At 51.0% G+C, this 26,681-nt stretch overlaps 11 protein-coding genes across 11 annotated transcripts; 6 read left to right on the forward strand and 5 right to left on the reverse strand.

Annotated features, from left to right (window-relative positions):
• Positions 1-1,226: 1,226 nt before the first annotated feature.
• CTAM01_15533 (uncharacterized protein) lies at positions 1,227-3,619 on the forward strand (the record flags this gene model as incomplete). Its single annotated transcript, XM_060531530.1, has 5 exons — positions 1,227-1,326; positions 1,408-1,561; positions 1,621-1,915; positions 1,973-2,401; positions 2,456-3,619. 5 exons carry the CDS (start codon positions 1,227-1,229, stop codon positions 3,617-3,619), a joined length of 2,142 nt encoding a protein of 713 aa, XP_060373900.1.
• A 391-nt stretch (positions 3,620-4,010) lies between these two features.
• CTAM01_15534 (xylose isomerase-like TIM barrel) lies at positions 4,011-5,063 on the forward strand (the record flags this gene model as incomplete). The annotated part of the gene is made up of 1 exon (XM_060531531.1): positions 4,011-5,063. One exon carries the CDS (start codon positions 4,011-4,013, stop codon positions 5,061-5,063), a length of 1,053 nt encoding a protein of 350 aa, XP_060373901.1.
• Positions 5,064-5,140: 77 nt separating this feature from the next.
• CTAM01_15535 (uncharacterized protein) lies at positions 5,141-5,806 on the reverse strand (the record flags this gene model as incomplete). The annotated part of the gene is made up of 1 exon (XM_060531532.1): positions 5,141-5,806. The coding sequence occupies one exon, from the start codon at positions 5,804-5,806 to the stop codon at positions 5,141-5,143; it is 666 nt and encodes a 221-aa protein (XP_060373902.1).
• A 1,339-nt stretch (positions 5,807-7,145) lies between these two features.
• On the forward strand, positions 7,146-9,589 carry CTAM01_15536 (uncharacterized protein; the record flags this gene model as incomplete). Its single annotated transcript, XM_060531533.1, has 5 exons — positions 7,146-7,245; positions 7,307-8,347; positions 8,503-8,813; positions 9,048-9,479; positions 9,563-9,589. The coding sequence occupies 5 exons, from the start codon at positions 7,146-7,148 to the stop codon at positions 9,587-9,589; spliced, it is 1,911 nt and encodes a 636-aa protein (XP_060373903.1).
• A 618-nt stretch (positions 9,590-10,207) lies between these two features.
• Positions 10,208-10,761, forward strand: CTAM01_15537 (uncharacterized protein; the record flags this gene model as incomplete). The annotated part of the gene is made up of 2 exons (XM_060531534.1): positions 10,208-10,231; positions 10,291-10,761. The coding sequence occupies 2 exons, from the start codon at positions 10,208-10,210 to the stop codon at positions 10,759-10,761; spliced, it is 495 nt and encodes a 164-aa protein (XP_060373904.1).
• A 646-nt stretch (positions 10,762-11,407) lies between these two features.
• On the reverse strand, positions 11,408-12,875 carry CTAM01_15538 (uncharacterized protein; the record flags this gene model as incomplete). Its single annotated transcript, XM_060531535.1, has 5 exons — positions 11,408-11,922; positions 11,981-12,045; positions 12,100-12,482; positions 12,547-12,651; positions 12,720-12,875. The coding sequence occupies 5 exons, from the start codon at positions 12,873-12,875 to the stop codon at positions 11,408-11,410; spliced, it is 1,224 nt and encodes a 407-aa protein (XP_060373905.1).
• A 2,057-nt stretch (positions 12,876-14,932) lies between these two features.
• Positions 14,933-16,178, reverse strand: CTAM01_15539 (uncharacterized protein; the record flags this gene model as incomplete). Its single annotated transcript, XM_060531536.1, has 4 exons — positions 14,933-15,464; positions 15,520-15,594; positions 15,648-16,036; positions 16,089-16,178. 4 exons carry the CDS (start codon positions 16,176-16,178, stop codon positions 14,933-14,935), a joined length of 1,086 nt encoding a protein of 361 aa, XP_060373906.1.
• Positions 16,179-16,776: 598 nt separating this feature from the next.
• On the forward strand, positions 16,777-18,780 carry CTAM01_15540 (pantothenate transporter; the record flags this gene model as incomplete). Its single annotated transcript, XM_060531537.1, has 8 exons — positions 16,777-16,946; positions 16,999-17,269; positions 17,335-17,566; positions 17,622-17,710; positions 17,780-18,002; positions 18,068-18,370; positions 18,445-18,565; positions 18,621-18,780. 8 exons carry the CDS (start codon positions 16,777-16,779, stop codon positions 18,778-18,780), a joined length of 1,569 nt encoding a protein of 522 aa, XP_060373907.1.
• Positions 18,781-19,082: 302 nt separating this feature from the next.
• CTAM01_15541 (uncharacterized protein) lies at positions 19,083-21,421 on the reverse strand (the record flags this gene model as incomplete). The annotated part of the gene is made up of 7 exons (XM_060531538.1): positions 19,083-19,134; positions 19,206-19,325; positions 19,377-19,450; positions 19,703-20,061; positions 20,181-21,034; positions 21,115-21,208; positions 21,337-21,421. The coding sequence occupies 7 exons, from the start codon at positions 21,419-21,421 to the stop codon at positions 19,083-19,085; spliced, it is 1,638 nt and encodes a 545-aa protein (XP_060373908.1).
• A 1,440-nt stretch (positions 21,422-22,861) lies between these two features.
• On the forward strand, positions 22,862-24,041 carry CTAM01_15542 (oxidoreductase; the record flags this gene model as incomplete). The annotated part of the gene is made up of 3 exons (XM_060531539.1): positions 22,862-23,185; positions 23,238-23,463; positions 23,524-24,041. The coding sequence occupies 3 exons, from the start codon at positions 22,862-22,864 to the stop codon at positions 24,039-24,041; spliced, it is 1,068 nt and encodes a 355-aa protein (XP_060373909.1).
• A 345-nt stretch (positions 24,042-24,386) lies between these two features.
• On the reverse strand, positions 24,387-26,087 carry CTAM01_15543 (uncharacterized protein; the record flags this gene model as incomplete). The annotated part of the gene is made up of 7 exons (XM_060531540.1): positions 24,387-24,562; positions 24,635-24,734; positions 24,793-24,899; positions 24,963-25,394; positions 25,453-25,714; positions 25,785-25,917; positions 25,972-26,087. The coding sequence occupies 7 exons, from the start codon at positions 26,085-26,087 to the stop codon at positions 24,387-24,389; spliced, it is 1,326 nt and encodes a 441-aa protein (XP_060373910.1).
• Positions 26,088-26,681: the final 594 nt, after the last annotated feature.

A 26,681-nucleotide genomic window follows, 5' to 3' on the forward strand; every position in this document is an offset into this window, starting at 1 on the left:
CCCCTACCTCTTGTCTTCTTGCGGCTTGTCGCCTCTTTCGGGTTTTGGTGGTACCGACATGGGGAACATAGGCTTATGCCGGGGATGAGATGACGACGGAACGGATGGAAAGGGGATGGAAAGTGCCCTCGAGTCCGGGCTCCGCAGCTTCCACTTCGCCGTATTTCGGAAAATCCTAGGCCCATTTCCCGGACATGTTATTTATAGCCTCGATTATATCCAGACTCCACGTGACCCTCACAGACCTTACGTAAGTACCAAGGATGAGCCGAAGTGCCGGACTGGGGATCTTCCCTTGAACCAAGTCGGCCACCTTACTGCATCAGTGCATAGCAGGACCCCAAGAGCTCCGATTCCCCTGCTCGCGGCTCTGCGGCAACGTTAACTCTGGGCGAGCGGGGCCGCTGACGCGTTACTGGTCTTCTGGCGGTTCAGCGCCAGCCAAAGAGAGACATCGCGGGACGCATGGGCTGCCGATGTTCCAGGTGAGAGAAGTCTCTGCCTGGGAAGCCTGGCACGCCTGGCCTGGTGTTTCCTGGCAGGGCGAGATCTTCCAAAGTGGTTGAGTTTTGAAAGGGATTGAAATCTGGAGCCAGAGCCACATTTCCCCCGTCTATTTCGCACCCCCGGGCCCTGGCCGTATGTTCCGTGGTCCGTCATACGGATACTCTTGTTCCCTTGAGGGCTGAAGTTTCGATCTCCTGCAAATCTGTTCCCTTTTTTTTCCCATTTCCTCTCCTTGTGGTCCGAGTCTTGACCTACGCCCAACGGTTGTCATTGTCACACGTCACACGTCATACACACTACCACAGTGACCGCACCACACACAAAGGTTGACGACTGGACAAAAGAGGTGTTCACTGGTCGGTCGTCTGGGATGTCATTCTCGGCCCTACCACACTACTTCAGCCCTTCGGACGGATCTGTGGGATCCAACGTGCTGGGTCACACCTAAACTGGGTCTCTACTCCGAATCTTTTGCCCATCCCACCGCTCCTCATTCCATTCTCCTTGGCGAACTACGGAGGGGCCCCCTCTGGTTCATCAACTTCGGTTCTTCGATTTGTTCCATTTGTTAAAATTTGTCCCGCCCCAGCCCGTGGAGCACTGGAGACGTTTCTTCACGTCGGCGGTGCCGAGTTTCCATTCTTGACCCTTCTACCCTACATAATCACGCCTTCTCCCCCTCGCGCTGCGCGAGGTCTTGTAGAGGGACGATGGGCATAATGGAGAAACTAGGGGTGACAGACCCCTTGGCAAAGCTTCCCCACAAGCCGCAGTCTTACAACGACAAATATGTCGTCGTCTACGACTTCAGTGAAGTCGGTACGTCAATTTCTCATTCGTCTTTCTATCATGATCGGGAACTATCGTTGGAATGGGGCTGGCCGACTGACTGTGCCCCAGATTCTGAGACCTCCGTCAAGGAGCTCACTACACTCCTTAACGAACTCGAGTCTGCTGGTCTCCAGACGGAAGTGAGGGCCGGCTATGATCAGACCCTTCTTATCTTCGTGAAGGCTCCTCGGGAGCTTCTAGGAAACACCGTCTACAAGTCGAGGTCAGTTGGACCAACCATCGTCACGGTCAGCTGAAGCTCTTGGCTGACATTTCCACCAGAGTAAAGGACTGGCTCTATGGCATCGTCCCCGAACATCCCGGCGGCACCAAGACCACCGTCGTCGACGGCGCCTTTGAGGCAGAGGACATTCTTTCAGTCTACCACCTCGTCAACTGGCCCAAGTCTCTCGGTGGCGCTGGAATCACGCCCGAGACGGGCCAGTGGAAGAATGTCAAGGCCATTTTCCCTCTGCACAATGAGGAGACGAACCAATCCCTCATGAAGCATCTCAGCAAGCGGCTGTTCCTGACGCCCGACGATATCGATTCCATTCGCGACCTCTGGGGAACCAAGGTGAGTCCCGCCAACCTGCGTTCTCTGCCTATGCCGTCTAACAGAACATTCGCATAGGTCGCTTTCTACTTTGCCTTCATCCAGACCTATCTTCTCTTCCTCACCTTCCCCGCAATCACCGGTGTCATTGCCTGGATGTACTTCTCAAAGTACTCCCTCACCTACGCTATCGCGACATGTGTCTGGTGCACCGTCTTCCTGGAATACTGGAAGATCCAGGAAGTTGATCTCAGTATCCGGTGGAACGTGCAGGGAATCGGCAAGGTCAAAGTCAACAGGCCGCAGTTCAAGTACGACAAGATTATCAAGGACGAGGCTGGCCAGGAGAAGCATTATTTCCCCAAGTGGAAGACGGTCTCCCGCCAACTGCTCCAAATCCCCTTTGTCTTGCTTTCCGCTCTGGCGCTGGGTGCCATCATCGTCCTTGTCTTTGCCATTGAGGTGCTTATTTCAGAAGGCTACGACGGCCCCTACAAGAACTTGATTGTAAGTTCTCTTTAGCATGCGTTGGTGCTTCAACGGGGTGCTAACCATAAGCAGGAATACGTTCCGACCTGCTTGCTCGCTATCGCGTTGCCCTACATCAGCAGCGGCCTCGAAGAAGTCGCCACGATGCTCACAAACTACGAAAACCACCGAACGGCCGATTACCACGAAATGTCTCTGACGCAAAAGATCTTCGTCCTCAACATCATCACAAACTACCTACCGATTCTCATCACGGCCTTCATTTACGTTCCCTTTGGCGACACCTTTGTCCCCTGGCTCGAGGGCATGACGAAGGGATTCCTCGGCGCCATTGGCCAAAAGTACATGGACGACGACCTTAGCTTCCACGTTGACGCTGACAGACTTCGTGACGAGGTCATCGCGCTCGTCGTCACAGGACAGATTTCCGGATTCTTCGACGAGAACATCATGCCGGTCCTCAAGCACAAGGCGCAAGGGATCTACCGCGAGTACAAGCGCTCGCACTCAAAGGACACGATGCTCATGTCCATCGTCAAGGATGCCCCCGAGGAAGCTAGATTCCTCCGCAGCGCACGCAACCAGGCCACCCTGGAAAAGTACAACGTCCAGGACGACATTGCCGAGATCGTCCTCCAGTTCGGCTACCTCGCCCTCTTCTCCCCCGTATGGCCCCTCATCCCCATCGGGTTCCTCATCAACAACATCGTCGAGCTACGCACCGACTTCCTCAAGATCTGCATGGAACATCGCCGCCCGCCCCCGGTGCGCACCGATGGCATCGGCCCGTGGATCAACTCTCTCGACTTCCTCACCTGGGCCGGCAGTCTCTCGACCGGCGCCATCGTGCACCTGTTCGGCGCAAACAGCATCGGCGGTGGAGCGTGGTGGGCGCTCCCCATCACCATCTTTATCAGCGAGCACGTGTTCCTCGGCTTGCGCTCGGTCGTCCGCTTCTGTCTAGAGAGCATCGGGTCGGAGCAAATTCGCAAGCAGAGGCACCAGCGATACGCGACGCGTGTGAAGCACCTCGAAGAGATGGAGGCCAACAAGCAGGCTGGGCTTATGCTCTCAGTCGCCGAGCGCGAGCGTCGCAAGTCAATCCGGGCGATGGGGCAGGAGTCCTTCTGGACGACACAGATTGACGACGGCGCGAGTGCCGCTGTGGGTATTGGTTTGATCCAATCGGTCAAGAGGGCTGAAGTGTTGAAAGCCGGGCAACCGAAGATTGACTAGTAGGATGTCTGTTTACTATACTGGTCAGATCATCTACACAAAATCGGCGTCTTGTTTGATTAGAGAGGTAAAATTTAGAGCATGAACACCATGCCAATAGAATGCCATACAACATCAGTCCGTCCGCCTGCTCCCCGAGCTGGTGACTGAAGCTAAGTGAAGAGCTAAGTGGAGATTGGACGAAGGGGTATAGTGACATGTCTTTGACATCACATCACAGCACTGACATCATCGGATCGCATCCGCGCCATCAACAAACACAGCATCAACATCAACCTGACTTTCGAGCATCGATCACAAGACTGACAAACAGGTCCTCTGAGACGATATCGACGGATAATTCGAGTTGTAACCACCAAGGCTCAGGACAGATCACTACGACTCATCCAAAATGTCCAAAATCACATCCTTCTTCAACAACCCAATCTCCTTCGCTTCATGCTCCATCGGCCTCCCTCGACACACCCTCGAAGACAAACTGGCAGCACTCTTCGCCGCCGGCTTCAACGGCATCGAACTCTCCTTCCCGGATCTCCGAACCTACGCCACTCAACACCTCAACAAGGGCGAAATCGCAGCCGACGACTATCACTCCCTCTGCGAAGCCGGCAAGCTCATCCACGAGCTATGCGCGGAGCTCAACCTACAAATCATGGTCTTACAGCCCTTTGCGAACTTCGAAGGGTGGCCAAAGGGCAGCAAGCAGCGAGAAGAAGCGTTTGAGCGCGCGAGGGGATGGATGGAGATCATGAGCGCCGTGGGGACAGATATGCTGCAGGTCGGATCGTCGGATTCGCCGGATATCACATCGTCGATCGGAGACCTTGTCGCCGATCTCGCAGAGTTGGCGGATCTTCTTGCGACGAGGGGGTTCAAGATCGCGTATGAGAATTGGTGCTGGGCCACGCACATGCCGTCGTGGAAGGATGTGTGGAAGATTGTGCAGCTTGCTAATCGGCCTAACTTGGGGCTCTGCTTGGATACTTTCCAGTCTGCTGGTGGAGAATGGGGAGATCCGACGACGGAATCGGGACGCATTGAGACTGGTTGTGTGAGCGAGCAAGATCTCAAGATGTCGTATGAGATCTCTCTTCAGGAACTTGCAAAGACGGTTCCGCCGGAGAAGATCTATTTTCTCCAGATCAGCGACGCGTACAAGGTCTCACCGCCGTTGAGCAAAGAGCCGGATGAGAGTGGGCTGAGACCCCGGGGGCACTGGAGCCATGATCATAGACCGCTGCCGTTCGACGGTGGGTATCTGCCCATCTTGCAGTTTTTGGAGGCTGTCATGAGCACCGGCTTCAGAGGGTGGTTGTCAGTCGAAGTGTTTGATGGGAAATTTGAGGAGAAGTACGGGGATGACCTGTCGGGATACGCCAAGAAGGGGAGGGATGGGGTTGTCAAGATGCTGGGCGAGATGATTGTCGATGGGAGTGGCCTCTGATTCTATGAATAGCGCGATGATGCTACAGCAATGCACGAGCGAAGCCACTCGAGCGGCTCAACCTTTCAAGTCGAGACTCACACCTCCCCATTCTTCCTCTCCTCGAGCTCATCAAACCTCACAGGCGTCTCATCCTCTGTCCACGGTATCACCTTCAATTCCTTCCAAATCCCCATCCACCTCCTCGCCTTCTTCTCATACACCTCCCGCACACCAACTGTCGGATTCGGCCTCACAATCATCGAAAAGAACTCAGACAACCCCTTCGGCGCATACACCCTCCACGCCCCATCCGCCTCCACCCGGACCCCAATCATCGCGCTAGTCGTGATCCACGTATCGATTCCAGCCTCAGTCGACTCGTGCGCCGGGCAAGGCACCCCAAACTTCTCCTCATACCATAGGTGCACCCGCGCCTGGTTCCTGATCTCCACCCCTTCGCCGGGGATGCCCTCGAACAGCTCGCGCCCGCGGCGAATCACGGCGTCCTCGGCCTCGTAGGAGAGGTCCGAGTCGTCGTGGTAGACGAGGTCGTAGTCTGAGATGCCTGTCGTGGGCGGGAGCGATGAGACGTGGTTCCAGATTGTTTGGGAGACGGCGCCGCCTGCGAGGTACCAGTTTGGGAGGTTTAGGGTGGTGGCGAGGGAGAGGACTTTGATGAGTGTTTCGTTGGTTTCGAGGACTTGACGGACGAGGGTAAGCTGTTCGCCCAGCGGGAGTCTTGCGGGATTTACGGCGGGCATTTTGGTTTTGCGTGTGAGGAAAGGCTCTTGGCGAGGTTTCTGTGTGAGGCTTTTGTTGATGGAATCACTTTTTCGACGCGCTATTGTTGACTCAGGCGCGTTGCGAACGTGTTTAAATTGGTGTTGAATGATGAGGATCAATCGCATCACGTTAGAGGTTTTGCGCCTGGCTTACCTAAGGTAAATTGTGATTTTGCCAGGCTTTCTTATTTAACATTGCGAACCGCGATACGTCATTGTGAAATTCGTCGCTGTAAATAGAACTTTAGAAGCATTCATGTTATCCCTGCATTCCCAGAACGACTAGCTCTGTCGCAATGAACTGGGGCTTACTTGGAGACGAAGCACTGTGACTGAATGAGCTGAGAACCCGTCGTATACTACAAGAAACCAACACACCTTAGCTATCACAGATACACTTCATTTACTACATAGGCAACTCAAGGACAATGCAAGATTTGGCGCCACATGCCATGATCTCTTCTTTCATCCTGGTGCGAAATCACCAATGGCCCCTCCTGGTTATATCGTCGGGTGAAGCATGTGAGCTTTCACTGTGAGCGCGCATTTGTAGCTTGCCGACCCCGCCACTACCCCGCAATCACGAGAGGCATCGCATCTCCAATCGTAGATTGAGTGGTCTATCTATTATTCAGCTGTGAACATCGAGACTGAAGGGCTTGCAGCTGACAGCGATAAGATGAACTAACTACATTGCGCTTTTTGGAGTTGTGAGATGATATGTTGAGCCTCATGTCGTCTGTGAAATTATGTTTTCAGCCCCAATACATCACTCATTCAGCTCATCAGGCGAATTTCGATGCAATATTTGCCGCGATGAAGTAGTGGTGCGCGGCATGTAGAGCTTCACCTCGACTCACTAACTCGCTCAAACCAAGCAGTTCAATGAGTGTAAGACAGCATATGCTCCTTTCTCATTCAGATGGTGCATTTTGCCTTTGCTGTAATTGTAGCAGGTAAACACCTATCTTTAGCTTGCGATGCTGCATGAGGCAGGAATGACTGACAAGCGCTGCAGCCTGCGCATTTAGCCTTGGCAAATTCATCTCAGGCATCAACGCACGCTGGCCATCAGGACATGATAGGTTGGAGCGGAATCAATGAGGGGTCGGACCGGCAATGTGCATTTAACTTGAGGCTGACCTCAGCCCTTCGCCTTTAAGCAACACGATTTTCCCTCGCAAGGCTGCGGAGTGAATGTGTCTGTGATCTGTTGAAGTCCAGCGGAGCCAGATCTCCGGTCCTTCACATATGCACCTGCTATTACCAAAACTTCACCCGAAGATACGGTCGACGGCTGCCATTGGACCGACGAAAGATGTACGATTCCAACACAGAAGCGTCAGGTGATGACAACAAGGAGACCGCCACAGATAGCAAGACCGGCTCGCTTAAGCGTGGCCGTGGCCAAGCGCATGGTAAGCACCTTCGTATTTGAGGGTAAAAGTCCTTGCCAGTGCGTACTAATGACGTTTTCAGACTTCGATGCCGATAAATTTCAACCCCGAAAACAGAAGAACAGTGGTGACGACCAGCTCGAGAGAAATACCCTTGTAGCACCAGAGGACTATACTACAGGTTGGGTGTGCGCGGTCCCGGCGGAAATGGTTGCAGCGAGAGGGATGCTCGATCAAGTTCATCCAGACTTGCCCCAGCAGAATCCAGCCGACCGCAACAGCTACATCTTGGGTCGGGTTAAAGGCCACAATGTCGTCATCGCTTGCCTGTCCCCGTATATCGATGGAACGACACCATTTGCCATAGCCACGAGGGACTTCTTCCGGACCTTTAAGTCAGTCCGGTTTTGCTTGATGGTAGGAATCGGAGGTGGTGTACCATCCCAAACACATGACATTCGACTGGGCGACATCGTAGTAAGCCAACCTACCGGAAGATATGGAGGTGTCGTCCAGTACGATTTGGGCAGGGCATGGCAAGGGGAAGAGTTCCAACGCACTGGCGCCCTAATTGCACCACCACAGTTCCTCCTAGCAGCCCTAAGTCGTCTAAAGGCCGATCATCTGAGCCAAGACAGCGGAATCCCTGGGTTTTTATCCGAGCTTGTCCATAAAGCTCCGAAGAGGATGAAGAAGAATTTCGCTTACCAAGGAGCTGCGAACGATTGTCTCTATAAAGCAGAGTACGAACATGTTGACCAGAACTCTGGATGCGGCGAGTGTGATCTCTCACACACAATCCAACGGGCTGCCCGAGACGACACAAACCCAGTCACTCATTATGGGACCATTGCTTCAGGCGATTACATCATCAAGAACGGAAAGACCCGTGATTTATTGAGCCAGGACCTTGGAGTACTCTGTTTTGACCTAGAGGCTGCAGAACTGCGGCACCTCCCGTGTCTTGTCATCCGTGGTATTTGCGACTATGCCGATTCGCATAAGAACGGAAAGTGGCAAGAGTACTCAGCTGCAACAGCAGCTGCTTTTGCAAAGGAGCTTCTTTCGGTAATACCGCCAAACAGGGTTCTGCAGGAGAAGCCTATCCAGCAGTTACTGTTCGGTAAGTGAGCACTTCTTAGCTTGAACATTTTGATTAACACATCCTTCTATACGCAAATTTCGTTGTTTGAGATGTATTCCAAGTTCAACTGCTCTTTTCCGGAAACACAGGTGCTATCCCCTGCTGCAAACTTGACTGAGACTCGTCTTGGCCAGATCTTCTACCCGAAAATCATTTTCGACCTGCGCCGTTGGACGCCCGCACAATTCTCACCGACAGCTACGGAACTTCCAATGTGGCTAGCGAGATATTCAGCGCGGGTCTTGTCTCTACGAAGCCGTCATCATTCGAGGAAAACACCAATGCCGTTGACGGGGACAAGGCAATAAGACAGATGGCCAAGACTTTCTACAATCACACACGCATCGAAAGTCCCCCCGATAATGTCGATGATGAAATCAGATCCCTCGCATCGGGACCTGAAGATATTCAATCTCAAGATGGATCAAGTCCTACTCGCTGGGAGGTCAAAAAAGCAGCAGCTAGCTACTTGGCTGAAATGTTGACTACTGACTCAACACTCCGCCCCCTATATCGAGAGGCGTCTCAACGTTTGGATAATGAACGATTTTCTCGGAACCATGGACGTTTGCTCAAAAGATATTATCTATCGCTGCGCTCGCAAACTGGAAACCGAAAACAAAGCGTAGCGGTCAATTTTCTCAGACCAAGATCTAACAGAACACTCATCTCGAGAAAGATCCTCGAGAGCATAGGAAGAGAAACGGTTCAAGTAACATTGCCTCAACATGACGAGCGGAACTTGACTTTGGAACGCTTTCTTAACAGCGTCGAAGTGGGCCCGGATGCAATCACTGCAGAATTTGAAATGCCTCTGGATATTGATGAGGAACAAGAAAGCTCTGTAGATGGAGACGACCAAGATGGCCTTGACCTCGTTGATCTTGAGAATGCCAGAAGCTATTTCACCTCCGGAACATCACTAATGCAATTCAAAGCCGAGTTCCGAGACTTCCTTCACCTCCCCCGCATGGTCGTGGAAAAGGCGCAGACACAAATGCAGGGACAAACGGACACGGAGTCAGGGCGGGGGGGCAATGCCAAGTCGCACGAATGGTTCTATAGCGTTGGGTTTTCGCAAAGCAAACTAACGTCTTGGCTTTACGATACGGTTTATCCACCAAAATCGGGGTATCAAAGAGTTCGGTACATCTGTGTAGGTGGCTAAATTCTCATCATCATCTCGCTTCTCAGAGTAAGGAGCCGGGGCTTATTACTTAGCTACTACAGGAATGCGATGATCACATGTTTTTAGATATCAAAGAGCTCCAGCCAGGTGGAGCGCAGCGATTTCGGCAGCGCCTTGTCAAATATGGACTTGCCAGGCTCATCACCCCCTACGATTCAACCACAGCTCAGGACTCAACCGCGGATCAAGATCTTCAGGGCAGTGTTTCTCTCCCCCCTCCTGCGCGTTTCAGGTCAGAGAGAAGTCAGTATAGCTCGTCGCGGCAGAATTCTGGGCCGAATACTTTTTCGTCAAGACCAGGATCGTCACCACTACCGTCCGACACTCCAGGGTCCGAGGAGGTGGCGTTCTGTCCAGAAGAACGAAATACTCCCCAATACTTGCTGCTGTGCGTCAACCAAAAAAGCCTCCCGGTATTAGACCATATTGACTGCAATTATTTCGGGAATGATCAATACCTTTTCCAGCATATCTTGGAAAGGTACCAGATAATACGTGCGGGATCAACCTGGAGAATCCCCCTGCTTTTCCCACCTTTGGTATGCGAAATACTAGAAAAAGGAGTGACCTTTCTCAGGCAAAATACTCCAAGCTGGCTGAATTGGATGTTCCAATTCTTTCAAAAGCTGTCCGAGGCTAGTCTTTTCGTCATGCACACTGGCGATTACGTTCGAGTATGTTAAGAGAAGTTTCTTTTCCCGTAGAACACTGCCACTAATAGCCCTCCAAAAAGTTTCGACTCGTTCCGATGGGAGAATCTACCAACCCGCAACATTTCAAATGTGGGGAGTATCCCCCTGTCTCCGAAGTATTAGAAGCAAAAAGCTATTCGTACAGTCCAGTACCGACTGATGTTGCGGTTGATTCCATTCCCTTGTGGCATCTAACGCTCCCTGGGCGCCGACACACCGACAACTACTGGATTTCAACATTTCCCAAAAAGCTTCGAGGTCCGTTACACCGCCTACCAGGAACCCGCGAAAGAGTAATCGGATGGGGCATACGAATAAACGAGCGCTTCAATTGGCACCTGTTTTTCTCTCTTCTTCTGGTAATCGCGGTGATTATCTGGGCAATTGTGGCCGTCTATCTTGCATACAAGGCCGATGACTCTTCTGGATTTGGTTTGGGGGCTTTGCTCGCAGCACTTATTGCGATTTATATGCCTTTTCAGTATTTTTCTTGGAAGGAAAAGCTGGAATAGAACTGTTCGCGACCTGCCTCGTATGGCACCGGCTTGCGCTCCCATGACGTTATGGGTTAATCAGTTAAGTCATTTGTTCTTAGATGGCCACAAATCCACTTCTCATATCAGCAATGATGCAAACAAAAATATTGATGTGTTCAATGCCCTGAGTAACAAAAGACGTGCAGGGCATAATGCCGACATAGCCTGTACTAAATCCAAGTGTGTCGAAAGGCCTCGCTCTACGTAACCGGATCAAATTGGTCCATGGATCAAGAATGATTGTCGCAACGGTATGAGAGGGAACTCGACATCTTACAACTACGGCGATCATAATTGTGTGGTGGTGCTAGAGATCCAAAATCTCTAATCCCCGAGTACTGCCCTGTAAGAGATCAGGAAAGGCGACCTCTATGAATCGACTATCATATCATAGTACTTCCAATGATGGACGCAAAGATCAAGCGCCTTTTCACCTAAGAAAGCGGTAAATTTCGTTAAATACGATTTGGCTTACATAATACATGCTACTAGCGCTGGCAGATTCGACCATCACTGGCCTTTATTTACAGTTGTCAGACTCATTATCATTGCTTTAGTATTACTTAAACAGGGTATTATGCTTTTACTAAGATTTGTGGCCGTCATATCGGATATATCAAACTCACGAGTCCTTCTGCTCGTCGACAATGAGGAAGCTCTGCGGGACCACCCTCTCATTGTCGTGAGAAGCCTCCCTTGTCGACCTTCCTCCATAAGTCAACTCTTCCTCACTCCCGTTCTCACTGACACTCTTGATGTGCGACAAAGCCTCAACGTCACCTTTGCTTGCTCTCGCTGAGAAGCCCATGCTCGATCTTCTCTTTCCAGAAGTCGCCTCACTCTGCCTCTTTTGACACTTGAAGGTGCCGCAGCATTTACAAGGAAAGTATGACATGCTGTAGAGATCTTCGTGCCCGGACTGCGGCGGACCGTTGCTGGACTTGGCAAAGGTTGTGGCTGCGAAGGCCGATGGTCGGCGAGTAGCGTCATCGGTAACGCGATGCGGGGATGGGTTTGAGGTCATGCCCAACTTGTAGCCGATGGCTTTGAGAAGGGGTCGAAGCGTTGCGAGACTGCCGGCGGTGATTGCTAGGCCTTGCTCTACGGATGACCAGATAGCGATGTCGAGGGTAGACCCTTTGTTAAAGTTAGTTGATTGTCCCTAGGAAGAGACAACTTGAAACGGTCGACTTACAGAGGAAATCAGCGTCCTTGAGGCCCATAAGATATCCAAAGCGAACCAAGACAGCTGAGCTGGCACTGATAGGATGGTCAGTTTCGTTCACGTTGCCAATAAGGTTTAATTGCACTCACACGCAACCCATGATCAATAACGGGATCAAAGCAAACTTCGTCTTCTTTCGCAGTTGGAGGTTCCAAACCAAAAAGGCTGGGAGAATGGCGAATGTCAAGTCCGATATGACACTGAAGGCACTGTACAAATATGCCAACGCTATAACAATGTTGACATCGATGCAGCTTCCTGGCTGACTCTTGTTCCAGAAGAACGAGATCGGGTGGCACTGAAACAGCGTCACGAAGAAGAAAACAACTCCGGCTAGGACAGTGAACATCATAGCTATGTAAATGATCCAGCTGTGTAGTCTTCGGGTGGTAATTCGCAAGAGAAAGAATCCGATGGACATTTTCGAGACGATCATGCTGAGGGAGTAAAAGAGGTAGCAGAACCACCAGCACTATGAGGTTGTGTTAGTACACTTGTTACCAGTGGAAATCGTATTGTCTTGAGTAGTTGCTAACCTCGAGCGCTTTGGTGATATGGTCATCTTCGATATCCGCGAAATGCCTTCCGGTGCCATAGTGAACACCTAGTATTGAGAAGGTTGAGTAGCATATGAAGAAGGCCTTGAATGGAGTTAGTCATGTCTTCCTGTCTGTATACACAATCATCATGCGAATCGAGTAATGCATACCAGAGCCAAGACCATGAGCCAGTCATCCGTTCCAAAAGCCTTGACCAGGCCAGCCCGGACGTAGCATCGCAATGCAGTGGCCAACACCGCCGCCGAGACGAAGAAGATGTTGACGGCCAGGAGCTCGGGTCCGCGGTTCTCAACCATGGGTGCCATGTTGACTCGTAGATCTCACGTTTCGATATCTACCAGGGGTCCTTTCTTTGGAGCAGGCCCTCCCAGTTCCCACTTGAAGAGATGCAAGGTTTATGGGGATCGTGGGGATGGAGGGGGGAGGCAAGCAAAGGTCGTACGATTCTTTATAATTCCCCATCCTTAAACAAGTATGAAAATGAAAAGAGGGATACGGGCCGCAGAAATCATAAGACACCGTCGTTACCGTGCACCGGGCGCTAACGCCAGGGGTAGATGGGTCCTGTTGTGTCGCGTTTCCATCTTCAGAGCTCAATCCGAAGCCTTCAGTCGATGGCGTCGGGTCGTGCGTCCGGAGAGCTCGGCATGCGCCGTCCGTCCCTCATTGAAGACTCAAAAGAAGGGAAAGTATCTGTCTTGACCCCACCGGAGCTCTCCTAGCTTCAAAGGACATTTGATTTTTGGGGATCATTTGCGATGAGGTAAGGCAACACCAACGAGCAGCCAGCTCCGAGCCTTTGGAAAGCTTTGCCTTGAAGAAAATGTCCAGATCCGGCGACGGACTCGGGACGGCGGCGGGAGGAATGCCTCATCCGCGTTAAGTCAAGCTCTAGAGCGTCTGCCACCAGTCCTTCTTAGGACACGGGCTCCGGTGAACGGACGAGGAAGCTGACCAGTGGAATAACTGTGGCTTGCTTTCTCGAAGGAGCGCTAGAACAGATCTATCACCGTTCCGACACGCCACGTCGGAAATGGTGGCCGTGCAAAACATCTCGCGTACGTCTAGCTTGTCGTCTAGCGGCTTTTTACTTGCTGTTTCGCTACTGCCGATCGAACCAGTGGCTAAGCCTCTGAGGACAATCCTTGAAACAAACTGAGTTGCCCTCTGGCTTGAGTGGCATGAGTAATTCCATTAGGTCAGCGGCAGCAAACCTGACTTTGTTAAAAGGATGGTTTTTGCTGTCGGGATACCTCCGACCCATACCCCCTTGGCGAGGGAGATCGGCCCGGGGATGTGTGCCGGGTTATGACCCGGAAGTGCCGCGATGCAACACAGTCATGGCCTCTCAGGCCCCTCTTTGCACATGTTAATCGAATTCCCAGTCGCATCAAGATACCAAACGACAATATCCGTCACTTGTCAGATTGAAAGTTCGGTAGCTACAACTCTAATGCCATACACGAGGCACTACTGCGAGACACAAAACAGTGTGGCTATGAACAGGAACACGACGGCTTAAATCAACAGCCCAGGGGAACTGAGACAACCTTCACGTCCTTTTCTAGGGCGCCACAAGTGCAAACTTCTCCAGCATTTTAACGCCAGCCTCCTCTTTGACATTAGCAGCTACACACCCTAATTCAGGACGTTGTGAGCATATTTCCCCAGCGATTTTGCTTTCCTGTTCCGGCTTTGATTCAACATGTGAGACATTTACCTCAGACTCCTTATCATTGTTCTTGAAGGAAATCATAGGCTCGAAGGATCAAGTCAAAGGGCTGAATGGTCAATGGCACACTCGCTAGAGCGTCTTGGCTTCCGGCCGGTTCCTCGCTGCGGTATCCTCCCGACATGGGTTCGTCGGCAGATTCTTTGCCGTGCGCACAAGCCAGGAAACAAGACATCCAGACGGCTCTTGGGTGAGAGCTGTGGATCTCCTGCTACCAGGATCCAGGTACACGGATGACGGACGGATGACGGGGCTGGTGATAGTTTGTTTGCAGGATGGGTCTGGAAGGGGTCCGGAAATGACCCCTTATGTGACAGACTGTGCACCGGATTTACATGCACGGTTGAATGGACAATCCAAGCGTTGTCTCCAGCATCTCACGGTTCTCATCCTGTCGCCTTGTTCAATCGGGAAGAGCAGGGACGATGTGGGTGTCCCGTGGAAGCCCAGACAATGTGGAGGAAGGCCTGGTGAACTTTACACCTGCATGCAGCGGGAACTGCTGTTTCTTGGCAGGCTAGCACGCTCTAAGGATCTGCCGTTCCCTACAAACACGTAGCGGGGTTGAAACATTAGGATAGACGTCAATAGACGACAGAACTACCATGGCTACATGCGACAGGGCTATCACTAAGAGCTGTTGAATTGATCAAAGTACGGCCTCTCCGCTTGCGGCGTGATCCTCAACATATGCCGCCTAGTTGTCCCCTCTTCGACCCTGAAGTCTCGCAGCGCAGAGTGCTGAGTGTTCCTGTTGTCGTAGACCACCACCGTGCCCGGCCTCCAATGAACCCGCAAGTGCCAGTCCTGACCTCTTTCGATATGGTCAAACAAGAATCCTAGTAAGGCGGCACTCTCTTCCTGCTTCATACCGACAATTCGTTTTGTGTACAGCCGATTGACGTAGAGAGAAAACTGCTTAGTGACGGGATGGGTTCTCACGACTGGATGGATGGTTTCAATGGGTTCCCGGATGTATCGGTCGCGGTGGTCGTTCACCGAAGCTTGAGAGAAGCCGGAGTGAACAGCCTTCAAGCTGTGAAGTAACGTACGGTAAGTTTCTGAGAGAGCGTAGTAGGCTGCTGTGGTGGAGAGGTAAAGAGTATCCCCTCCAGATGCCGGAGTGCTCAGAGGCAAGAACGTTGTCGTACCCATCCCGTTGCTGTATGCTGTCAGGTTCCAATTCGATGACGTGTGTTCATTGGCAACGGACTTACATCTCATAGCTCATGTCGCTGTGCCACTTCACGCTGGTGACATTGTCTTTGATCTCGTTATCTACAGCACCTGGTCTGCGTTGTCTGTCAATCGTCCATGTCTGCTTTCGTCGTCGCGGTGGACTTACGTGAAGTCGCGGTACACAGGGAGTAGTTCTGGGTAGTCCTTGATCTGACCGCCCATCTGATGGACATGCAGTGAACCGAAATGTCTTCCGTAGGCTTTCTGCTTTTCGGGTCCAATGTCTGCGAAATCTTGGTCTCGGAAAATCACCACGCCACGCTCAGCTGCGAAGAGTGCCAGTTCATCAAGCTGGGCAAAGCTCAGTTGACTAAGTTGGATTCCACGGATTTCAGTGCCGACCGCTGGGGTAACCTCTTCATAGCTGACCCCAGTTGCCCCTAAAAGATTCTCCTTGGTCGGATCAGCCCTCAAACCGACATCGTCATGGTGGAACTCTTCCAATGGAGGCTGAGTTCCGGGTACGAAATGTGGCAGGTAGCTTTCATATTCATACTAGAAGCAATCAGAATTTGCCCATTAATATTTCATGATGGTTGATACCTACGCTCTCCTTGTCGTAGTTGATAGACGTTTCTGCCCGAAGCTGAAACGTTGGACGCTCTTCTGTGACCTTCGTGCTTACTTCTGTCGCCATTGTGGTGGAGTTTATTGGTAATCTGGTAGAAAACGCACTTTAAATACCTCGATTACGCCAGAGTTGTCCAGTCTGATATAGAAATGGCCGGATGCTTATTTCCGTGTTGGAGGTTGTACAAGCTAGCACGCGATCTTGTTGTCCTTGTTGCGACATCATCCTTGGAGATTCGTCATGACATCTGTGCCCTCACATTGGTTGAAGGCACCGTATCATGTCTGCATCTTATCTCTCTTGACAATGCTGCCGACATCAATATCATCAAATTTCCGGGTAAAGTATTTGGACATACGGCAGTTCTCCTCTTTTCTGATTGCGAGATCCAAATGCATTGCTTATTGCCGAAGACCCTGGGAAGCATGCACTTGCCGGCATACTTCATGCCTTTTGTATGGCTTGCATCGGACAGTTTCCGAAATTCTTGCCGCACTGAAGACATGGGATGCCTCAGAAGATGATAGAGGATCATCATAATCAGAAGCAATGGCGTGCTTTAAGTAGAAACGGGGTACGCTATAAGGATTGCACATGGCGAGGGATGAAGATTGCATTCACACTTCAGTCAGCTTAGCAATTTGTTCACTTACTATTAAGAAACATGACCACTGACGGCAGAAAGCAAGATTTTGAGGTGTCTACAGGCCCTGAGGTCCAACTCGCATCTAGCGAGGTTGGTAAATGGAGGGTTCTCTCAAACGTCTCACGAAAGGTCTGGGGTGATGACCCACGAGAGCGTAAATATGTTCGGAAGTTGGACACCTTCCTCTTGTGAGTCGGGCTCTTATTGACTTGATTTTGTTGCAACTGACCTTGAAGACAGCTCTTACGTACTTCTCGGGTATTTCATCAAGTACCTCGATCAGAATAACTACAGCAATGCGTTCGTCAGCGGCATGCAAGAAGAGCTTGATCTTTATGGCAATGAGAGAAACCTCCTAAACACATACTTTAACATTGGTATCATTTTGGGTACTATCCCAGCCCAGATGATCCAGTTAAAATATGTACGTCCGTCGATTTGGATACCGGCGTGTGAACTCGGGTGGTCTGCCTTGACAATGATCATGGCGAGTGCCAAGAATGTGGAGACGGTATGTTCAGTCTCTGTCGCTCTCAAAGACTTGAAAGTAGAACATTGCTGACCAAGAATCGTTAGCTTTACGCTTTGCGATTTTTCATAGGACTTCTCGAGTCATGTTCCTTCCCAGGTTTCGCTAGCATACTGGGTAGTTGGTACGGCAAGTCTCAACTCGCCAAGCGTATGGCTTTGTTTGAGCAGACAGCTGCGATTGCTGGTATGTTCAGTGGATACCTCCAGGCAGGGCTTTACACTGGCATGAATGGGACAGCTGGGCTGTCTGGCTGGAGGTGGCTCTTCATCATGGATGGTCAGTCATCGGCACAACTCCGAGGCAATGTGGAGCTGGTGTTGATCATTCATAGGAGTCATCTCAATACCGATCGCTTTGTATGGATTCTTTGCGCTTCCTGACTTACCACACAATACCAGGGCTTTCTACCTCCAAAAAGAAGTAAGGGGCCATCTCCTGTATTAAGTTAGTGGAGATCGACGTATAATGCAGGCTGACCATGATCAACAGGACCGTGAATATGGCATGGAGCGCATCAAAGCTATGGGTCGCAAACCACCATCGAAGCTGACTCTGAAGGCCATTAAGGAGATATACACTTCATGGCAGCTTTGGGCTTTCATACTTCCGTACCTGATGGTGGCTGAAGCTGGGTCCGGTACCGGATATTTCAACCTCTTTCTTAAGTCGGAGGGTTATAGCGTCGTCAAGACGAACATCCTCCCGACGATAGGTTTGTCTAACAATTACTGCGATTAGCTTCGACGTGAAGAGTGCTGAGACCTTATGTATTTCCAGGAAACGCCATACAGATAGTCGCAGCGTTTGCTATGGGCTGGCTTTCAGATGCCACGGGTAGTCGAGTACTGACGGTGATGTTCGTACAGGCAATGGTGCTTGTGTCGAACATCATCCTGTCAATATGGAACGTTCCTAAGGCGGCCTTGTTTGCGGCCTTCTACTTGAGCTATACCGGCGGTGCGGCTCAGCCAATTGTCATCAGCTATGGGCACGAGATCACGCAATCCAATGCAAATCTCCGACAACTGCTGGTCGCTACGGGCAATATTTTTACCTACACCTTCAGTGCTTGGATGCCCGGTAAGTCTTATATCATGCGGAGTGCTTTTTATCTTGCAAGTTTTAATGTTCGGAATGCTAATGAAGTCCTGAAGTTGTACTATTTCCGACATATGACGCCCCCAAGTACAAGTATGGTTACCAGATACTAATTCTCTTCGGCGGGCTGGCCGTTGCGGGCATGTATCTGCTTGACTTTCTGTACAAACGGGACTTGTTAGTTCGAAATCTTGGAAATGAAACCATAGGAGAAGCATTAACGTTCAAGTAGGAAACGCAACCCACAGCTTTACGAGGTCGAGCAGCAATCCGATAACGATCATCTCACGTCAGAGAGACGTCGTGACGATAGTTTGAGGCCCAGTCGGAATGATTTTGAGAGCCGATACGGAACCGTCGGACATGTAGAGACATCACTCCGGGCGAAGTAAATCGAAAACCGCTCATCGGACTAGTCAGGATCTTCCAAGTTTAGTGATGATCTGGACAAAGAACGGGAGAATTGGCAATGAACTGTGCGCTACCTATGGACGTAGGCATCTAGTTGGTCTGGATGGCAAGTCCAAGAATGCATGCCGGTGAACATTTACCAAACCGCAAAGAAAGTGGTCATGAGCGTTCGACGTAGAAATCACGGCTGGGGGAACTTTTAATAAAAGGTAGAAAACTTCAAGTTATCTACAACTTGGTATACAAGCTTGGAGGCATGTCATAGAAAAGTGCCATAAGCGAGCTATATACTCATGTCTTCCGGCCAGTCCCATGACTTCTTCAAGTGCGCTAGTCTACCTCAAGATGTCAGCTCCCTACTCTAGGTTCCAAGGCGAAAACTGGCAAAGAAGACGAGCCAACTTACATCAATGATACATCCCAGCTGAAGTCATCCGCAGTATTTGATAACAACTCATAGAGTACATCTTGCTCTTCCCGTATGGTGAAACGGTCGCCCGCCAAGACTATTGCCATGCAGGCCGATCTGTTGATGAGTGAGTGATTATTCAGAAATCCCGAGAGCTCATCAACCTACATATGAGCCGGATTACATGGGCTGATCGAGTCTGCCATGCCGGCAAGAATTTTCACGTCGGTAAAGATCTCATTCTACAGCATATACGTAAGCAAAAAAAACAAAAACAAAAAAAAGAGAGAGAAAGAAAGTGCGGCTCCCAGGCAATGAAGACTTGCATTGATCGACCGAGCTGCTTGCTTGGATACTTTAGCCAAGAGTTGAGCATCAGGATTATGTATCGTTAGGAGAATACGGTTGATGTGATAGAACAGAAGCCCCATTACGACAGAATCGTTCAATAGGAATATCTCTGGAAAGAGGCTACCACGTAACGGGGCTTTTACCAAGACCGGCGTGAACGACTCTGGAACTGACCTCATCCACTTCGCAGCGTAAGATACCAGCTGATCATAGGTCTCGCGGGACTTGTTTTCCCCATAGCAGTAGTTGAGTACGTCGACGGTATGGAGGCACATCCGCCAGGCCCAGATATCGTCGTCCGCTGGTCGGAGGGAGCGATCGAAGTCAACATGCTCTATTTCGAGGTCTAGCTTTTCGTTTCGCATGACGGACCGGAAGATTTCGATGCGTATCCAGGCCCACATTGCTGCCTCCAGGAGAGTGCCATGCTCGGGAGTCTTGATGTGCGTGGAAAGGAACCTCCATATCGGGGTTACAGGTGTCTTTTGACACAACGGTGTGACTATTTTGAAAGTCAGCGAGACTGAGTACATGGCATGATGTCACAAATGCTTTGCCAGGTTCTCGAGTTCCATGCAGCCAGGCAATGAAGCCATAGCCTTAGGCAGTGGGAGGACGCACTATAAATATTCTCATAAAGCCTGAGCAGAACGGCGGCAGCAATATGTGCCTCATCAACCTCGGGAACAGCGTCGTCCAAGGCAGGCTGTAGAAGCTCCATAGTCATCTCATAGTATCGTTCTGCAGGCTTATCAAAGAAGTTTAGGCTATCGCCCTCATCCTTCGACTTTGCCGACACAGCTAAGACAGCATTGAGCAGCACGGGACTGAGAGCAGCATGCTGCAGAAGAAGAACCGAGATCCGATTGTGTGGGTCGCCATAGTCGAAGGAGGCCGCGATGAACTCCCTGAAGTGGCGAACTAAATCTGCCTCACGACGGTCTTCTAACGGAAAGTTGGCGGAACTGAAGGATCGACGCGGCTCGGGCAAGCTAGGGTCGTCGCAGTGGCTCCCGCTACCAATTTCGCTGATGGCGCTTCGAGGCACTGGTGAGAAGGACCGCGGCGCATCGTCTGACTCCAAGTGGCCTGACGATGGGCTTCGGAAGGCAGGATGAGGGTGTAGGGCGGGTAGCTTCGTCAAGGGGTACGGCTGGCCTTTCTCGATGGGTAAAGGACTCTGGCCAGTTTCGTTGGCAGCGGCGTCCGAGTTTCGGCTTGGACGATTGGTCGATGACGGCTTGATGAATTCATCTTGTCTTTTCTTGGTCCGTCGCGGTGGTGGTGCTGGTAGACTCGGGGGATAATCTTCGATCGAGATGAAGTCTTCGTCGTCGGAGTCGAATCCATCGTTGTGGAGGCTGTTTATATCGGCGGTCTCGTCGATGAAGCGTATCCTCTTCCCCGCCACCCGGCACCACTTTTGCGTATCTGAGAACTCATATTGGGGCTCCCCTCGATTACCATCTGTGTCACTGTAGGTTGGAAGCAGTCAGATGCGTGCCTTTGGGCTGGGGGGACAACTAATAAGAGAGAATAGGGATAAGCAAATCACCTTGGCACGGTAATGTGTCTGAACTTGAGCTTGGTACCGCGGACACAAGCCCTGCCTTTCCGAACACACTGCCCGCAAGGGGCTCCTTTATCGCCTATATGAATAAATCAGCTATTGGAACGGAATGCCGCCAATACTCCCACTGTTGAAGGGGGGCGTATCCACCCCCGCACTTACATTTGATATGTCTGGGGAAGGCAATACAAAATCAGGTTAGTGAACTGTCCGGGGCCACGCGGTAGATCGATCCGTTCTCGGTCTCGGGCTGGGAGCGAGGGGTTCTGCGGCAGAGGGAATTGGCAGCCATCCCCGCGGGTTCCGCAAACCTATCCGAGAGGCCGGGGCATTGGCTACCCTTCCTACAAAAGTGAAGAGGGAATGATTTACAGATGAATGACAGCTTGAGTAAATGGTCTCCAGTAACATACCTTGAGCGACAGCTTTCGCAGCCCGGCCTCCTTACAGTTCCCGGAGTGGGCATTGGAGGCAAGAAAACAGCGACTATCTCTCACTTGCACTGCAAGGCGGTTATTTCTCTTGGGCGGCGGCAAACGGCTCAGGTGGGACGACAGAAGGTGAGCACATGTTTGTGGGGGAAAGGCGAACAAGAACTGGCGGCTGGTATGGGATGTGGCCAATGTACACACCATTGTAACTCGGACGAGTGACTGGGGCCTTTCGCGCGGTTTTTTCCAAGTCTGTCGAACTAAGGAGGGATTTCCGTGCGGGGATAATAATTGGAGACGTGCGGTAAGAACGCCGAATGTCGCCGATGGCGCGTCAAAGTCATCGTGGCCAGATGTTGCAATGATAGTCTCGTGCAAACTGCATGCCGGTAGGCGTCTGGTATTGAATTTGGGTTTGAGCTTATGTAGTCTTTTGGGGTTGATAAGATAATCACAATTGAGTTCGTAGCAATTCGCGAGGAAGGCGCAATCGAAACCGTAAGCTAAATTTATAAAAGAAATCATGGGTATCCTCATCTAATCTCGTTATTTCCGCCTTACTGGGAGCCTCAAACCCCAATGAAGCTTTAACACCATATCTTTTTGCGAGTAAACTACCTTACGCTGGCTTTTGCTGGGAATCGGTACCTACTTGAGTTGATCATGATCTCATAACTGTCTGGGGTAATGGGAATTCAAAAAGTCTCCGGATTTCTGGACCCAAGTCTAACAACAGACCGTCGCGGAAAGCATTGCTCTATTCGACTAAAAGAGTAAAACTCGAGCGAAACCCCCAAAAGATGATCCACTGACTCGGCCTCTGCCCCGGACCCACTTCCCCGCGCTCGGGATCGCCACGGCGCGCGCGAATTTTCCCTCGTTGGTCGTGAAGGGTAAGGCTTTCCGTTGTCTGACAATTGCTCAGACGAATTGGGGGTCATGATTGGTCTGTTCAGCCAACCTTTCTCGATGTTGTTTGCAACAGCTTCAGCCTCTAGCCATGGCATCTTGCGCTATCAGTTTCCCGAATGCCGCAGAACACCGGTAGGAAGGAAGTTCCAACCGTATTCAGTATCATCGTGAGTATGTCTCGTTCATATAATCACTGTAGATGCTCCATATTCGTGCATGCCAGCGCCTTGGTCGCCTATATAAGATGAGGAGCTCGTGCCTGGTCTGCCAGATGATTCCAGCATGCCAGTCTTCTCTCTTCATCCATCTCGTTGACTCACCTGCATTCATACCCCTTCAAAGACGCTTGAGTAAACTTTCCTGTCTATCCACGAATCACATACACAAAAATGGTCCAGAAACTCAGAATCGCGGCGTCTGGCCTTGGCCGTATGGGCAAGCGTCATGCCATCAACTTCCTGCACCGCACCCCCCGCGCGCAGCTCGTTGCCGCCTTCACACCGGATGAGAATGAGCTTGTTTGGGCACGACAAGAGCTAGAGCCTCACGGAGTCACTCTCTATACCGACTACGACGAGATGCTCATTCACGAGGGCCTCCAAGCCGTCGTCATTGCCACCGTTACCAAGGTGCATGCCGACCAGGCTATCAAGGCCATCAACAAGGATCTTCACGTCCTGTGCGAGAAGCCCATCTCTCTCGACCTCGCCAAGGTCAGTAGCTTCCAACCATCAATCTTGCAGACTCATTGCTTATACTCCGCAGTCCATGGAGGTCGTCACTGCTGCCCAGCACAAGCCTCATCTCAAGGTCATGTGCGGCTTCTCCCGCCGTTTCGACTCATCATACAGGGACGCCTTTGAGAAGATTGAGACGGGCTTGATCGGCAGACCTTCCGTTATCAGATCTCAAACATGTGACAAGCATGATCCCAGTGGCTTCTTTGTCAAGTATGCGGCCCTGAACGGCGGTTGTTTCGTTGACATGAGTGGTTAGTATCTCTCCCGATTATCCAAAAGTGATTGGCTGCCTATACTAATAAACACTACAGTCCATGACATTGACCTGTCATTATGGTTCTTTGGCGAGGACTCCCAAGTCAAGTCAGTGTCAGAATCCGGTATTACAGCTGTTTCTCCTGAGCTGAAGGAGCACGGCGACTGCGATAATGCCGTCGGCATTGTTGAGTTCTGGGGCGGCAAGATCGCCTACTTCTACAACTCGCGTATGATGGCGCACGGACAAGAGGATACCACAGAGCTCATCGGCACCGGCGGCAAGCTCACAGTCAATGGAAACCCCCAAGCCAACTTTGTCAACTACTACGGGCCCCAGGGTATCACCAGGGAAGTCCCCGCCCACTACTACGGTCGGTTCGAGTATGCCTTCGTCCAGGAGGCAAACGAATTCACTGCCGCTGCACTGGACAACACCAAGTTGCCTCTCAAGTTGACCAACGCTGTCAAGGCTGTCCAGATTGGGTCTTACCTGCAAGAGGCGCTGGAGTCAGGCAAGAAGTTGTACTTTGACGAGATTGGTCGGCGCCTTGAGAAGCAGGCGAAGTTGTAGACGATGTTATAGGGGAGAGATAGAAAGTTCTCCCTTGCTTAATGAAATAGAAAGTCTTTATTCAGTTGCTGTCTACTGAAGATGCTGTACCAGTCTGCTCACTCCCGTTTAACTGCTTTATACAAACGGGCACGTAGATTCATACGCACAAACTTCGGCATTAAGGTCAACTAAGAGCTAGGGTATGATTTATAGATTATGATTCCTTGGCAGGAAGCAGAGATAGCCCGCAGGCTGCATTGACTTTGCCGAAACCTAACGTCTGTCCTAGATATTGGCTAAAAGCTTCTTCTCCGCGGAAAAACGTGATAGAGACAAGCAAGGCCGTGGAGACTTTCGGTTTTATCACTTCCGAGCGTCTGCAAAAAGATGCCCAAAGGCACTGTTGCAACTATCTTGTGACCACTGAGAGTTCAGTTGCTCCTCCAAGTCTTTCGTGCGCCATCCAGTCCGTTGATGTAGTTTGTCGAGTAAATCTAGGCTTTCGCGTTGCTCTTTGGGGTCCGTGAGATATATGCCACCTGTAAATGCGAACACGGACGCACTAGTCAGTCATATGCTCATTCAATACAGGATCAGGCAGGGGCGCTTACAGGCTCTCAATGCATGGGCAGCTGTAAAACTGGCATTGACTACCAGCGGGTTGCTGATCGCGAGACCTAGAAGGAGACGGAAGTTATCCAGAACTGCTTGCTGAGCGGTGTCAGTCTGATTGTACGTTGATGCCAAAGGCTTGGAACTGCCGACTCACCTCTGACTCCCTTCTCCGCCTAAAGGTATCAAGACTCGGTTTGCTTAGATATGGGTTGAAAATGTGCAAGATCATGCGTGCAAGACTGTAATGTTGATATCCCACCACTAAAAGCACATGTTGTTAGCTTCCACAAGGAAAGAAGGCGAACTTTCGATATTTAGTCTCACCATGAGCAGGATGCGTCATCCATACCGTTGGAAAAGCAGACCCGTTGGCACTGGTATCATGCGGCGGGTCTACCCAAAGAGGATCCGCATGCCAAGGGTTAGAGACGAGCCAGTTTCCGAGCTCCTGGTTGAGTTTATTCCATCGATCGAGGTCTCTGACCATGGTGGGTTGAAAGGCGTAGGCGCAGGCCTGAGCGCACAAAAAGACGGCACGGTTGGCAAGGCACTCGGGATCGGAAACAACGAACGAGCTAGAACCTTTGTAGCTGTCCAAGTTGATGCTCAGAGGCTGGGATTTGACCAGGGCGACCCAATAGTCCTGGCGCAATACGATCCAACTCGCTGCTTCTCCCAGTCCACCTTTACTCGCGAGGCTGAACATGGAGTTGAGAAGTTTGGAACTGCCGGATAAATGAACGCCAAAGTCGGTATCTTCAAAAAGAAAGTCAATTTTCAAAAGACAATCGCAACCAAAGTTGGCAACTCTCACCAGTCATTTCTTCGTATTGTCTCAAGATTACGATCGCCGCCAGAACTTCTTCGTTCAGGGCCTCTGTAGAGCTACCCAGGATCGGTATCAAGATTTGCAAGGCGTGGCTGTAGTAGGTAGAAGGTTTGGAGTCATCGGTTCCTTTGATGGAGCAAAGGCTTCGAGATGCCAATGCTATGATCGCGTATGCAAGCAGGGGTGAATGGCATGCTCTTTTGGGCACTTCTGTTCCGAAATGTCGACGTTTGTCGCTCACATCTACCTGTACGATTCTCAACATTAGCTCTCGACCACTATGTCTGAGTCCATGTACTTTCAAGACGATCACTTACCCATGTAGAGAGATCATGAATGTAGTGCATGAACAATCTCGCTTTTTCCCTGTCTTCGAATGGTCTTCCGACGCCATGTTGACTCAACGACGGGGAAATTGAGATGGATTGGAAAGAGTCATCCTGGCTGTCTCTGTATCACTGCGTCAACAAAAGCTTGAAACATAACGCAACGCGCCAGACTTACTTTGCGACTATATCTTCATCTAGGCCTCTTTGGCCAGCCCGCCTCGCAACGCTGATGTCTAGGAGCGACGGCAGAGGGCTCTTCCATATCTCGCCAGCCAAATCATGCTCAGACATCCCTCAACATGCCCACGATGCTGTCTTGAGGCAAGTTGATGTCGTCGTGATCGAGCCGAGATGAACCAAAGTCATCAAGCTGTACATACTCAGACAGGCGTCCGGACCAGGGATTGTTACAATAGGCCTCGTGGTTACGGATACACGTACGGCTATTCGTAGAGATGTGGACTTCGCGTAGGAAAATGTACGCGGAGTTTGGCGGATTACATTTCCTCTTTCGGGCTAGGATGTGGCGGTGCGGAGAGGGAAAGATTACCCTCTTGGATCTTTTCGCATGTTCTCAAGGAGCTACCCGCAGGCCGAAGGCCCAATCATAACAACCCCGCTTTTCATGGAGCCGACACGGAGTAAGTCAACATACCCACTTCCTGGCACCCCCCTGTTTCTGGCACCACAAAAACGATGGGATCACAACCCAACCTCCTCATTACTATTAACTATTGATCCTCAACCACACCCACTACAATACAGCTGCCAGCCTCACTAGGGCATTCAGAGTCGCTGGATTCAGCCGTGATAACCTCCTTTTCACCCGCTTCGATTTGAGCCCGATGGATATCCCTGATGTTCGCGAACTTCGTATTGGGATCG

This window comes from Colletotrichum tamarilloi (genome assembly GCF_030869305.1).
Source record: "Colletotrichum tamarilloi strain Tom-12 chromosome Unknown Scaffold_166.1, whole genome shotgun sequence".
Taxonomy (NCBI): domain Eukaryota; kingdom Fungi; phylum Ascomycota; class Sordariomycetes; order Glomerellales; family Glomerellaceae; genus Colletotrichum; species Colletotrichum tamarilloi.